The sequence below is a fragment of the Cydia amplana genome, chromosome 10, assembly GCF_948474715.1.
Source record: "Cydia amplana chromosome 10, ilCydAmpl1.1, whole genome shotgun sequence".
Taxonomy (NCBI): Eukaryota; Metazoa; Arthropoda; class Insecta; order Lepidoptera; family Tortricidae; genus Cydia; species Cydia amplana.
Genome location: NC_086078.1, coordinates 7,182,360 through 7,198,087, shown reverse-complemented (window position 1 = coordinate 7,198,087; position 15,728 = coordinate 7,182,360). Strand labels below are relative to the sequence as shown.

At 37.4% G+C, this 15,728-nt stretch overlaps 3 protein-coding genes and 1 long non-coding RNA gene across 4 annotated transcripts in view; 2 read left to right on the top strand and 2 right to left on the bottom strand.

Moving 5' to 3' along the window:
- LOC134651327 (lysine-specific histone demethylase 1A) overlaps positions 1-15,728 on the top strand; it is a 348,735-nt gene that overhangs the window by 162,740 nt on the left and 170,267 nt on the right. The gene's annotated exons all lie outside the window — the stretch shown is intronic.
- LOC134651346 (organic cation transporter protein) overlaps positions 1-15,728 on the top strand; it is a 499,346-nt gene that overhangs the window by 414,251 nt on the left and 69,367 nt on the right. The gene's annotated exons all lie outside the window — the stretch shown is intronic.
- On the bottom strand, positions 1,997-3,297 carry LOC134651545 (uncharacterized). The gene is made up of 2 exons (XR_010097122.1): positions 2,861-3,297; positions 1,997-2,099 (listed from the first exon to the last, which is right to left on the bottom strand). It is a non-coding gene; the product is annotated as an uncharacterized LOC134651545 (long non-coding RNA).
- On the bottom strand, positions 5,516-10,531 carry LOC134651795 (toll-like receptor Tollo). The gene has a single exon (XM_063506904.1). The coding sequence runs from the start codon at positions 9,924-9,926 to the stop codon at positions 6,087-6,089; it is 3,840 nt and encodes a 1,279-aa protein (XP_063362974.1). The 5' UTR covers positions 9,927-10,531; the 3' UTR covers positions 5,516-6,086.

The window sequence follows — 15,728 nt, the reverse complement described above, 5'->3', positions numbered from 1 at the left end:
ATCGTCCGGCGAACTGGTAATCTGTGGGCCCCTTAAAAATATCCTAAAGCTTGAACATGCCACTGATTATATGTGGAACTTGTATGGAAAATGTAGAATGAAGTTTAACCCTAATGAAGCTCCTTCACTCAACCCCAAAAGACCTTATTGTTGAATAAATACTAACGCGAAGTATTTTCCAGACTGGCAGCCTAGCCAAGATGACATTCGCTTTGTGTCTAATTGTCTATCACTCTTCCATATTAGTGTGACAGTTGCGTTTCGTTCGCTACGAAGCGTTAGCGAGTGGCACGTTGGCTACATGGCCCGATTCGAATGTCAAATTTTGTCGAACAAACCATGTTCACCAGTTTATGGTTGGATGATAGCATCAGTATGATATAAGCACGAAACACTGCACTGATGCTCGGTGCGCGTCGGAACCACGGTACGCTATCGGTCGGATCGGGTTGAACAATGCGTCGAATGTTTCAATATACCACCGACAGCATTTTTAACGTTTCAACGTTGCTGTAACAATCGTTAAATAAATTCTCTACGCCTTCCCGCGCCTCTGATTAATGTTCTACACAGGCCGACGTCGCGTTTATTTTTTCACCTTCGTGTTATTCTCTAGTTTAATTTATGGGGCACGGGAACTGAGACGTAGGTACCTACTAAAAGGCGTGATTTCTTTGTTTGGACAGACTATTTGAAAGAAAACGCAAACGAACGTAATACCATTAGTTAATGTCGAATTTTATTGAGCGGAATCATTTGGCAATTTTTTAGTTTTGACAAATTTAATTTTATCTTTATGTTCGAATATGTTTTTAAATTTATTAATGTCAACAGAAATAATACTCATTTGAATACAACAAGTATGTGAAGTAAAAAAACCGTTTTTACATACTAATAAAATTTCAATAGTGTCTATAAAACAGATAAAATTTAAAGAAAATGCATAGATAATGCATTTAAGTATGTGTATTCAACAAGTACTTATTGGATTTGGATTGGATTTATTCCACAATGTACCGGCGAGGTGTGTTCGACTGTCCGTGATAAGTTTTTAATCATTATTTATTGCTTGACCTGTATTCTATTCGGTGACAACAATTCAATTCGAATTAATTTCAAGTTGTATAATCTTATTAGCAGTACGTTTCGCATGCACGTATTTCACGGAACGACTTTTAGAGAACATATTTCATATGATAACCGTATTAACATTAAAGTATATTTTTAATTAAAGTTACATATTGCATTGTTTTGATAATAATATTATTTTCCTCAACAAACGAAAAGTCCGGCTTTAGAGCGAGTAAATAAGTTTTTTTTTGCAAATAACGAATGTGCATTTAGCACATTCAAGATGTTGCTTTGTGGCCTGTGCAAATAATATGATTATTATAAAAAATATTTACTCTTATACGCTTTAATATAATCAGTTCATAATTGAGTTATGTATCTTATTAGTAAGTAAATATACTTAATTTCTAATGAGAATTACCGACGCGTGTTGTTGGATAAATATTTTTCGATTTATAGCCGCTATATCAACCGCGTCAGGCGGCTGGCCGCACGGTGGGCTGAAAATCGGCCGAGTTTTCTCCGAAAATAAAAAGTTAACCGTAATATCCTGACAGATGATTTTAAAACCAATTATTCTTGATTTTTCCACATAATTAGAATTTTCCTACGGGGTGCACTTTTTTTAAAAAAAATCGATATATATATTTTTTTTTATTATCTTATTTTTTTATTTTAATACGGTTATACTCGTTATTTTGACTACAAAAAATGAATTTGAGTTTGATCGAACCAATAACTTACGCGTAGTGAATTTTTGTTCTAAGCAAATGTATGGAGCGTACGAGTAAAACGGATTTTTTTTCAAAAATTAAAGGTATACCGTAATATCCTTGCAGATGATTTAAGTACCAATTATTAATGATATTTTGACATAACGCGAACTTTTCTACCGTGTGCACTTATTTAATAAAAAATAAAAAACTTATTTTTTCATGCTGAAATAGCTTTTTCTCATTGTTTTAATCAAATAAATAATAAACATACAACAGTTACAAGTAGAAAATTGAAAATAAAACCATTACATCCTTTACATTATTACCATTGTATCCTCTTTATTACATTATCTTTGTACTTAATGAAACAGTATTTAACAAATGACACATTGACAACTTATGAGTCTAAAATTAATGATCATTAATGAGGTCCGGTTACAATCGTTAGTAGATATTATGAATGCAGTTTAATCATTAAGGTTTTAATCATTATGCTTATAATTAGACGTAAAACTAATTATAATAGCAATGATATACTCGTAGAATGGTGATGTTCATTAGTACTAGCAATAAATAGGTAAGGGGTATATTTTATATTTTAGTTCATCTTGAGCTTCTTAACCGCTAACTTACACGACCATAAACCATGGACAGTCTTATTACGAACTTGGACTTGTTTGTTATCCTAAAATCTCAAGGATCTAGTTTAAATCATCAGTTGTCAATATGTCAAATTTGTTAAATATTGTTTCATTAAGTACAAAGATAATGTAATAAAGAGGATACAAAGGTAATAATGTAAAGGATGTAATGGTTTTATTTTCAATTTTCTACTTGTAACTCTTGTATGTTTATTATTTATTTGATTAAAACAATGAGAAAAAGTTATTTCAGCATGAAAAAATAAGTATTTTATTTTTTGTTAGATAAGTGCATACGGTAGAAAAGTTTGCGTTATGTCAAAATATCAATAATAATTGGTACTTAAATCATCTGCAAGGATATTACGGTATACCTTTAATTTTTGAAAAAAAATCCGTTTTACTCGTACGCTCCATACATTTGCTTAGAACAAAAATTCACTACGCGTAAGTTATTGGTTCGATCAAACTCAAATTCATTTTTTGTAGTCAAAATAACGAGTATAACCGTATAAAAATAAAAAAATAAAATAATAAAAATAAAAAATATATATCGATTTTTTAAAAAAAAAGTGCACCCCGTAGGAAAATTCTAATTATGTGGAAAAATCAAGAATAATTGGTTTTAAAATCATCTGTCAGGATATTACGGTTAACTTTTTATTTTCGGAGAAAACTCGTTTTTTCTGATACGCGCCATACAAAGATTTTGAAAAAAAATTATAATTAATTATTTTTCCAACCAAATTAGCTAAGATTAATTTTGGGACATAATAAAACCTAACAAAAGCTATTCCAATAAAAAAAAGTTCAAATTTAAGACTTCGGTTTCTATTTCTATGGAGGCCGATTTTCAGCCCACCGTGGGCCGCTCAAACGAACCGCCTAAGCGGCGGGTGTCATTCTGAATCCCTAACAACGTTTGTCCTAAAGTCACTTGCCCTAACTGGTTTGTCCTAATAGCCACATGCCCTAACGATCAATTATCATAATGATTATTTTCCATAATGTAAGGTTCTGAAAAATGGTTAGGTATTAGAACTTGCTGCCACAAAAGTGGGTTAGGTTAGGGTTAGAACTGCGACCCTCGCAAAAAAGAAAATATGCTTAATAACATTAGGATAAGCAATCAATAATTAGGGAAACCAAAATTAGGGTTTTTAGTGTTAGGACAACTGATCATTATGACAAACAATATTAGGGAATGCAAAGATGGGAGAAAAGACTTTAGGGATTCATATATAGATCCCTAAGCGGCCAGCCGCTAGTGCGTATGGGGCCTTAGCCAGTAAGTTGAGCTAAAGGAGCAATTAAAACTGCCTTTATTTACTTCGTTTTGATACAAAAAAATGTGAGACTTACCTCATTATAGCATTTGAAACCGTGGGGTAACATTTTAATATAATAGCACATTTTAGGATTTGGTAAGTAGCTAAATAGAAAGGTTTCCAATGCATAATTTGAACGCTGTAAGTAGGAACTGGTCGGCGTTGGCGACCGCAGCCGATTGCTTGCGGCTGGTATGCGTTAGCTCCGATGATGGAACTGGGAAGACTTAGATGTGCTTTAGAGTTCTTTAACTTTTCTTGGGGAAATAAGATTTTGTCGCGGTTAGGGCCGATAGATATTTTTAATATTGAATTTTTTAAGCATTCATTGCTTATTATTTTTAAAACAAATCTTTCCAGTCCTTGTTTGTAGCGTTCGTTAAATTACAAGTATTAAATGTATTCGATTTTTAAGCGATGTATATGACTGATATTATGACTCGATATTAATATTGTGGCATTTTATGAAAAAGGTTTTGTTACAATTAATTAGTTACAATTAATCAATAATATAAAAGACATATTCAATATAGTAAATTTCCTACGTATATATAAAAAATGAAATCGCAATACAAGTCAAATAAAACTTACTAACGAAAACTTCTTCGATCCTCTTACAAAGCTGAAAAGGTTTTCCGAACCAATTCGACTTTCTCCGAACAACAAGACTACGGAATCTAACTGCAACCTAAAGGACATCAGAGTCACGATCCCGCTTTATATATAGCCGTGATAGTGAAAAGGTGAGATCTTTGTGAACTTTTTCATCAATATCTCAACGGGCCGGCCGAGTATCGGTCTATATCTGTAAAAGCAATCTCGATAGGCAGGAATGAGGCTGGATACCCTTTTTGTTCGCGGCTCCATTTGTTTCACACCTACTTAGGGCTGTGGGGAGAGCGCTCGTTACCACAGATTGAAGGGCCTCGGTCGATGACCGAAGCTCTTCGCTGATCTCGCCTTAGGATATTTTCTGAGTTTATATTGCAGTTTAGTCTATTACTTTTTAGATATATGCCTGATTCTTGAATAATTAGCAAAAAAATTATGGCACATAAAATGAATTTATGCTTAACTGATGCCTATAAAGACTGTCCTTTTTTAAGTGGACCTTCATACGCTGCGTGGCGCACAGGGCTATAACCGCGAAAATCGAAGTTCGTAAATTGCGGGCATCTATCTCTGTCACTCTAATTACGCCTTCATTGGAGTAAAAGAGAAAGATCCCTGCAATTTGCGAATTTCGGTTTTCGCGGTAGCCCCTCAGTTCCCGCTATAGAATTGTATTTAAAAGCATGATATTTGTGTTAAGTTAATTATTAATTCTTTCATTAGCAGCACTGAACCCAATTTCATTAATTAAGTTAAATCTGGAATAAAACGCTAATAATACAACGATTTAAAAAAATACCTATTGCTTGTATTTTACAGATTAAGCAAACTAAATTTTTAGGCTCTGAATCAAATTACACTCAAATAATTATAATCTCGTCATATTTTTAAACCCTACCCTATACTTTAATATACTTCTAATTGGATGTACAAAAATATATATTTTTATACTGTTATGATAAAATGACCTTCCTTTTAATTAAGGCCATGTGAAATACCTAGTAATGACTAAAGAAAAGGTTCTTGATGGAACCATTTTATGGTTTATGTCTTCATTAAATGAACACTAAATGTTTCCATAAAAATATCTTGTTCTTGTCTGTAATCTTTATAGGTTCAGGTTGAAGTGTAAGTCAAAGAGAATTAAAAAGTTATTAAATTTGTATTTTTCATTTATTTGTCTTTTATTACTGCCTGATACAGTTGAATTTTCATTTTTACAATAAATATTTTCTTTTGGGTATGACTAAGTTACATAATATGTATTCGTGAAATTAACCTTACCACTTACTAGATATATCTAATGTTATCACAGATTTTGGCAGAGATGCCATGTAAGTCACTTTTATAGTATTCGGCAAGATTTGCCTAACAAACACAGCCCGAACATAGGCCTTACAAATTTACATACCGCTAATATGTACAAAATTATTTTAAAATCTTTTTACATTCTACAAGTCTAATAGCTTTACTATTGTAAAAAATAATGGCATTTCTAAAATGGTAAAATACATTATAAGAGACAGCACTACGATCATTAAAACAGCAAATCTAACCGTCCATACTTAAAATCTACTATTTACACTGATTTAAACCGTACATATTTACACTAACCGACTAGCCATCACAATATTTGCGTAAAACAGTCACTTGCACTATACATTTTGTAGTTTCGAGTCACTACAAAAAAAGGTTCACTAGTTCAGTCTCATTTTTCACTACACATGGACGGATATGGTGCGGGGAGAGGCACGCGGCGGGGCTTGGTGAGGGTTGTGGGCTGGGTGCGGCGGCAGCACCGGGTGCGCGCCGTGCACCGGCGGCGGCGGCAGCGCACCCAGGTGGTTCCTGGCGTGGTGGTGTCTGTGCATCGCCACACCCCCACCAGCTCCCGGACTGGGCCCCCCGCGGCACCGCTGGTTATTAGGCACATCCGGCAACGCGAATTTTAACTTCTCCCAAAACAACCTATCACCCCAATGAAGGTAAGTGTTCGTTTTCAAATATAGTCTTATATCAGGGTCCAAATCTTTCTGAGGCACTTCACCTAACAACACTACTATTAGTCTTCTCCGTCTGTCTCTTAAAACTTGATGGTGAGCCGATTTAAACTCGAAACGACACCACTCTGATTTTATAAAGTTTTCACTGAGCACCATGATTGTACGACGCGAAGACTCGACGGCTTGTATTATGTTGTCGGCGACGTAGCCGCCCACAGGAAAGTCACGGTAATGTAGGCAAAGTTTATAGGACGGGTCACCGCGCTCGAGCATGGGCGCGAGCTCCTCTGCGACCCAAGCTTCGTCCTTCGAACTATAACTTACAAAGGCATCGAACATTTTCTCCCGGTCGTCACGGTCAATATCACTCGCTCTGTAGAAAAGACGCACTCCGAATCTTGAATGGAACCAAACTCTCATTTCTTGTCTGAATATAAATACAATCATGCTTACAAATGACACCAATAGGAAAGCACCCAAAGTCGCCACAAGGAGCGGAATATAATCTTGCACATCTTCATTAGTTATGATAGTTTTGGTTGCGGTTAAATTTCCATTGATACTGTTGTTAATACTTGGTAAACCAGTGCAAATTGTTCCGTTTTCGTTTGCAATAACAAATCCTGATTCAGGTTCACTGAATGCGTTTTCACCGTACACAGCCATTTCAGTATTATTCCCTTGAGAATATATGCACTTAACGTTTGATATATCCGTAACTGAATTCACGCGTTTCATCCATTCTCGGAACATTTCAGTATATTCACAGTCGCATGACCACGGATTATATGAAAGTGTTATCTCCGTCACAATAGAATTAATTTGCCACACCGATAACATGGTCAACCTGTTATTGTGTAGATGGAGTATTTTCAAACGGGACATATGATTAAACATTTCTTTTCCAATATGGCGAATCTGGTTATTATTTATGTATAACTCCCGTAAATTATCTAATCCATCCAATTCTTGACCTTCGATAGCTTTAAGATTGTTGTGGTCCAAATGTAGAATTTCAAGTTCTTTTAATCCGTTGAACGTTCTGTTTTGAATAGATTCTATGTTTGACGAGTTTAAGAACAGTATTTTAAGCCGTTTTCTGCCAATGAACGCGTGACTGGGAAGCATTTTAATGTCGTTACCGTCGAGATACAGTTGTGTAGCCTCCATTGGTATTCTCTCAGGTAGAGTATTTACGTATCCTGCATTCGAACATTCCACAACATTTGCTGACCACGACTGATCATGATAGCAGGTGCAATTATTTGGGCAAGTCATTTCGCAATCACAAGCATCGAAATCACAACAGTGACACAGTGCAAAACAATGGAAGTCATATTTGCACAAGAATTGGTGCGATGCAGCTTCCACTAACGCAACATACGCATTTCCACGATTGTAAAGTAATTTACAATATATGCTGTCCAAATCCATTAACTTCGGCTGAGTTCGCGCTCTGTTCCCAGTGTTTATTTTTTGCAACCACTCCATTGTACAATCACATTCTAATGGGTTTCCGCCTATGAAGAACTCGGGAACCGATTTATCTTGCGGTACTGCCGATATTCTCAGTGAATTAGGATCTAAATTTGTTATTTTGTTGCCATATAAATCCACTCTTGTTAGATTAGGTTTTTTAAAAAATGTGTACGATTGCACTTTAGAAATCAAATTGTCATTGAGATACAACATTTCCACAGAGTTTGGAATAGCGCTGCCAGTTATTTCTGTTAATCTGTTAGAACTGGCGTCGAATGTACTCAGTGATAACTGGGATTCAATTTCGAAGTAATTTCCAAGTTCAGCAATCCTGTTAGCATGAATATCAAGCCACTGCAATCCTGTTGGAATCATAGCATAGTCGAACCATTCCAGTCGGTTATCAGATATGTTTAACCACACTAAGTTCGGTAATTTGGCAAAAAGCCCTCCAATGTCGGTCAGGTAATTACCATCCAATCGAATAGCTTGTAGGTTAATATTGCCGTCAAATGCGCCAGCTTCGATCTTATGAATTTTATTTCTTGATAAGTTTAATATTTTCAGTGATGTCATTTTATCGAACACACCCTTGCTAATATTCCCGATATTATTTTCAGTCAATCGCAATCCGTACATTTGTTGCATGGTCATGAATGAGGCGTTTTCAATGCTCACAATCAAATTTTCTCCCAGATCAAGCGTTTTCAACTGAGGAATTTCCTTGAGGGCTATGGGTACCTCGTCTAATCTATTTCCATTAATATGCAGGTCTTGTAATGCAGAACAGTTACGCAGAGAGTGTGGATGTATTTTTGAAATGCGGTTGCTATCGATAGATAGAACAGATAACCCGTGCAAACCAGAAAACGCGTAACTTTCAATTGCAGTGAGTCTATTGTTTGATAAAATCAATGTATGTAAGTTGTTCAACGGGCTAAAAATATTTTCTGGTATGTGTTCTATGAAATTGTCTTGTAATTTCAAAATTTGCAGGTTGTGCAGATCTCTAAATAGGGCCACCTCCATTTTTGATACTCTGTTGTGAGAAAAATCCAAAAATACTAGTCGTTTTAGCCCAGTGAAGGTTGAAGTATTTATCCAATCTGATGTCAACTCGTTATGCGATAAATCTAGTACTAAAAGTTGCAGTAAGTCACTGAAAAGTCCTGGTGCGAGAACCGTTATAGTGTTGTTGTTTAAGTATATCTCTTTGAGTTCTTTCGTATCACTGAAAAGTTCAGGAGGCAAACTTGTAAGTTGGTTATCTGAAAATCTTATAGTTGTGAGTGAAATAAGACCTTCCAACGCTCTGTCTGCCACAGAATTTAATGCATTTCCCTGAAGATATAATTTTTGTAGTCTTTTTAATCCAGATAGAAGATTCGGAGGTAAAGTATCGATAACATTCCTCGAAAGATCTAATACCAATATATTATCGCCGCATTTCTCTGTTGGGTGACGATGTGCTGAAGAGAACTGAAAATGACTGATGTCCCTCATTCTATTTCCAGTCATGTTCAAATATTCAAGGTTCCTTAATGTACAGAGTGCGCCTTCAGGGAAAACTAACATATTATTTTCGCTGAGATCTAAACGTTCCAAATTTTGTACATCTCGAGAGAAGGCGGTGGGCGTTATTTCAAGTGACATTGATGACCAGTCTGTGTTATGCGTTCTAATTGTAAGATTCCTTAATTCTCGAAGACCCGTAAACGCGCCGTCGGAAAGATTCCCAATTTTGCAGTACTCGATAGTCAGTTCCCGCAATTCAACCAACTGTCGGAAACTTCCGGGAGACAGTGAACTTTGAAAGAAAAGTGCATCACTGCATTCTAAGCGCAATCTCACAGTGAGATGCGGTTGAATGGCGCTGAAGTTGGTGTTTTCTAATTCGCTATTTATTGTCCGCAATCTGCATTGTAGCGCTACTCCTGAGCCGTCGTCGTCGGTCGTCCACCGGCACTCATCGGGAGCTTGGTACCGCGCTCCCGTGGTAGCCGACAGAGACGCACTCCACGTCGTTAAAACGGCGCTTAGCACCAGCAAGGCGCTCGTGAACCACGTACAACACATAGTTTCGCTTTCACTAAACTTCACTTATTACATAGTTTTGTGTTATAATTTTGCACTAAGGCCGCACAAACATCTCGCATCTGCAGCGCACATTAGTTCATTTCGCTAAACTTAAGTACATCACTAGTTAAACCGGCCACTTAACTCGTTTCTCGCGAGAACACTAATTGGACAGGATCGTGCGCCCGGCACTACAGAGCTGAGTGCATGGGACGCGCGCACCCGCGCAGAGGTCTGGGGTGGAACTGACTGTGAGTCAAACCTGTGCTGCGCTCGCGCACAAGGCCGCGCCGGTTCACGCGTTCCAACAGGTAAATGTTAGTCACAATTAAGGAAGTCTTAACCGCCCGAAGCTTTAGTACTCGCACTGCTTGTTTAGTTGTGCGACGCAGCCTGTCAGAAAAATACACTTTACGCACACATGGATAGATAACTTACAACACTACACAGCAAAACCGCTTTTTGTAGCGCATGGACGAGCTTTCGTTGTGAAGTGCGAACGAGATGGCTGTATGGTAGTCCGCGGGGTGAGGCGCGCAGTTCTTGGTGGGGGCTCGAGGCAGCTGGCCAGGTAGTGCGCCAGCGTATTGGTATATTCCCTGCTTGTTAACGTTAACACTCTCGCTGATCGAATTATTATTTTTTAGCTTTACTGTTTCGTTGATTGAACATATGTGTAGGCTCAAAATACCGAAAAACGAGATTTGCTGTTGGTAATCGCTGAACAAAGACTTTAAATTAGATATGCCACGAATATTCGGCCACTTTGCCGAATATTCGGTATTCGCTCGAATGTTGACTACTATTCGGCCGAATACCAAATATCTGTTGCCCCTACCTCAAAACAAAAATTACACAAAAACATACCAAAAATTAGGTATATTTAAAATTTAAAATGTATTACTGGAAAGTTGTTAAATAGGAAGACCCTTTTTTAAGCATTTGTTGATTATGAAATATTTTATTTTTATCATTGGGTCTGATTTGATTGACTCTAACTAGGTACATTCATTAGTTATGTTTTACAAAAAATATATCTTAGCAAACGTTTTGCTTTGTTGGCGAACAGTTTTCATAATAATTGTGACTCACAATGTTCGCATCTCATGCCGAATATTCGGTATTCGGCCAAAACCATTATTCGGGGCATCTCTACTTTAAATAGCCCGTATTAAATTTAGAAAATTACTTAATTCGATAGAAACTGTAAATATGTAACGATTGTATTTTTTTATTAATTACCTACCTACATAATAATTATGAAACCTATTTGTCAAATCGTATACAAAATGAGACGCACCCAACAGACACGGCTGAGAATGCCTGATGAAAGGTCGTCGAAAATCTGGGCCGCCGTTTTGCGGTTTCCAGGATTTTTTAGTTAATAGCCCTCTATTTTGTTAAACGATTTTGATATAATTTCCCACCATTCGGCCCGAACCTCTTATCAAATTAAACATCCGCACATTATGCATTTTGCACAGCCACCAATTTTCTGAATGCCGTTTGATTTAACAAATTGTGGACTTACTAAATTGTAGATTACAGTTCTCTTGATTTATTCTAAAAACCCAAAAACCGTTACTACATGGTCGTGATGTGTGAGCTCATTTATAAAAACGTTCGGGATTAGTATTCATACCATAACTGTTTATCCTAATGGTACACCATTTTATTTCATTTTCTTATAAAGTTAAGTATGCGAACCGGCTATAACAATCAAAAAATGGGTTAAACTCAACCAACTACTTATGAATATTTGCAGAATTGTATATCCTTATTATTTATTATGATTCAGATGTGTTTGTTTGACCTTCTGTGGCGTTAGGTAGGTATTTGTTATGTCCTCGGGAATGATAACAAAGCCACATGCTTCTATTGAATTACCTACTTAGACCAATTTATTTACTGTGGTTTTTTTCTTTAACAACTTTTCGATGATAACATTGTTTACAAATTAAAAAAGCAATTAGTAAACATTGAGCATAAATAGTATTCTATTGGTGAACATATCTAATTAATCAAATTAAATAAATTAATAAGGAGTTGGCGAAGCGCCTTATAGACGCAACGGGTGACCGGAAGCACAGAATAAATAATAGTACTAGGTACAGAAGACTCACTCTCTAACAAAACGTGTCTGTTACGATCAGCACAGATATGGCCGCTAGGAGGCGACAGCGCCACGCGCGCCTTAGCCACCAAAATTGGTGTGGAACGGATGTACTTTTAGCTACCTGTAGCAAAGCGATGAAATCGCGGAGTGAGCCACGCCTGCCGGAAGGATGGAGCTTACCTCGCCCAACGCATTGGCGTTGCCGTTTTAGGTAGGTAGTTTTAGCTTTAGATTAATTTATTGTTGAGTTAGTTTTAATCTCTAATTTAAGTTTTATGATCATCGAATATCAATGTTAATGACAACAAACCCGGCTCCAAGCCCAGTTGTGCTATTTGAGAACATTACGCGAGCCACGAAGAGTTTCTATGGGCTCGTTAAAGATGAATACCCTATTTAATCTAGTGTAATAAATAGCCTTGCTCATAATTTTATTTGGTGTCGGGATGATAGGGACGGTTGGCGCGTCCGTCGCGCGGCGCTATTTATGCGAGGTGTTGCTGGCTGATCCCGAGGCGCCTTCTATATCTCAATTGCAATAAATAATCTCCTTTGACACGCGAGAAGCGGAAAATTTGCAATCGCACCGCACTCGATACTACGGCATTTGCGGCCCTCCTCCTTTATGTAAACAGCGCAAATGGCTTTGTAATGGGAATCGCGTCCGTCCCACTATGACACTGCATCAATATTTCACCACGGGTCCCACGGCTCGTTTGTCCAGGCGTACCCAGAAAGTCCCGAACAAAGGGCTCGAGATCTTGCACTTTTTGTCGTAAGTGGCGAGGCGTTTCTCGCCCTGCGTGAATAATAGAATAGATTGCCGGCAAATCTGAGGTTATTGTGACGCTATTTAATGTTCATTCGAGGGCCCGCGCAGCACGCCCGCCGCCGTTGTCCGCTAACAATGCAGAATTCAATTTACGGTGTTTTATGGCATCATGCAACTGTCTTGTGTGTTGTTCGCGTGGGTACATGTGGTTGATGTGGGTCAGTATCTTACGATAGCCACATATAACACAAAAAACTACCTTTTTTGGGATATTTTTGCCCAGAGACGAGTGTGCGTGTCGCAAATGACGCAACACAATAATGACAATTCAACTGAAGCTTGTGATGTAAATAAAATTTACAAGAATGTAGAATAAAAATAATAAATAAGTTTCTCATTACATACATTACCCTTGTGCAGCAAAAGTGCATACCTAAGTATGTACCCACTTTATGAATGGAATTCGCTGTACTTGTATTATGTATTTATGTCTTCACTTTAAACGCAAGATCTTACTAGATACATATATTATATAGGAATAATTTTATTTAATTGAGAGATCGCATTCATGAAAGTTACGTAATCTATCCCGGAAAACAAATTTTGGAAGTATTCGGAGCAATTTAAAGTGAGCTGTCAAATACTGGAGATTACTTATTCAACATCGATTTTAATTTATCGCTCATGTTCATCGAGGTGAAAAATCATTCTCTCGATTTCCATTATGTTATTAATTTTTGTAATTTCGGTGCCTAATCTCCTCGGACGGGCCCGATACCGGCGCGACACTTATCTTGGTGTCGGCGGACACATATAATCCATTAAGTCGTCATTTCCACGCCGCTGATCATTCCTCAACCACGCGTCAAACCCGCCCCCGGACGATCGCACGCGGTATTGTTTGCTACTGCCTTATCTTACCTACTCCGCCACCAAGTCCTTTTCAATTATTCTCAACGCATTCAATATCGACCTTAGAACAAAGGCCCCAAAAGCGATAACCCTTCGGTTCCGGCTTCCTCCGGCCGTGTCCTGCCCGGCTAATGGACTAGTTTGTTATCTAATCGGGTACACGGCGGACCTATTAATAATTTCCCACATAATTTTCTAATTAACGTCCTGTCTAGCGGGCGGGGCCAGCCCTGTATCTATCAAAACGGAAATGACGTAGAATTAGGACTATTAGTATAATATATGACTGTAATTTTTCTTAAATGCTTAAATTAAATATTTATTTGCTAACTAAATGTATTTTTTTTTCAGGTAATACTCTTTGTCATACCTAAAATTCAACGTGAGGTAAGATAAGATCCTTATTTTAATTAATAATCAAAGTATAAATATTGGCCTTAAAATTACATCTTAATTCTATAATAACAATAGGTGCCCAATGTGCAACAACGTGGAAGTAAAACTTAATCCTGTTTGCGAATAAGATCGGAAATAATACGTAAAGCGCACTTTAAATATTAGTGTTATGTTACCGGTGTGTTAACCCCTTGGCGGGTTAAAGTGTAGCGTGTAAATTGAAGAGATTTTACACGTGAACAGAGCCCTTAGTAGTGCTTTGGATCGCGACACGGGCAATTTGGCGCGCGAGAGTCAATGCGGGTTTATTCGTCCACAACCACGATATTCAAACCAAATAAGTCAAACGATAATATACTGTGTTTCAACGCCATAAGCCTCTTTATTATTGTATTATATGTATTGTCATGGTTTTGCGGCACGGGGCACCTGGTGGGCCAGGGTGCTGCATATAAACGGCAAGGAGTAGATGAACTGTGATTTATGAGGTCCCGTGTTTACTAGCTTTTGTAATAGACGTAACAAAGAGATACTCTACTTTTGCTTAACGATGTCTTTGCTCAGAGACGTCCAGCAGTGCTGACACATCTGCTGGCAGATGTGCACTTGCAACGCTATTATCGTAGAACTTTGAAAATGTTTTTTGTGATTCCTATTAAACATGTGTTTAAGAACTAGAGCTATTTTACGCTTTTTTTAGATTTAGAAAGAACCCCGCAGAAGATGACGTTTATGTACATAACTTGAAGACACAGAACAGAATATAAGCTTAAACATAATATCGTGCTCATATGAAATAATTATATTATACTCACGCATTTAAAGTCGGCGCCGGTCCGTCAACGCAAGCTCCTCGATACTCCGCCAATATGCGATATAAAAAACTACTTATTGTGAGCTATAAAATATAATTTTAAATATACATGAGTAACTCCGTTCATTCTCTGTTCCTCACTAGGGACGCTACGTGCTGCCGAAAGCGACCAGTTAGATTACGCATTGTCGTGGCACAATTAGAAACCCCAAAGTTTTTAACAGAAGAACGTCGTATAAACCTTGTAATTCTAGTCGTTTGTAACATTATTATTCTATGGGCTCGAAATTGTCGCAGACCCAGCTTCGTTTCTACAGACGAAGCTTCGGTGGTAAAATGTTGCATGTGTCTTTTGATGTCATAGTTACATTTGCCATTGTAGTTTCAAAGGTGCATGCCTCGCGCTCACTTTGTTATTTGCAAACAATCGCCAGTGACGGTGACATCTGCGCTTCTGCGCCCCATTTCGTCTGTGCTGTGACACCGCTTGGCTTCAAAACGGACCCGGCTACTAATTGCGTTTGGGTTGGGTTTATAACTATTTTTGGGTTCTTGTTAATTATGAATTGAAATCACTGACATAGTGGCTAAACTATGCGAGCTAAGAACTCGCATCGGGACTAGATGTTATTATTGACGAATAACACTAAAATTAAAACAAATTTCCTACCGATTTGATCTTGAATAAAAATTAAAAAAGGGAGAAATTACTTACTTTATATCAAGAAAAGCAAAAAATATTTCAATAAGCATTACAAGTTAGTAACTAGCTTAACAAACGGCATTAGTGAG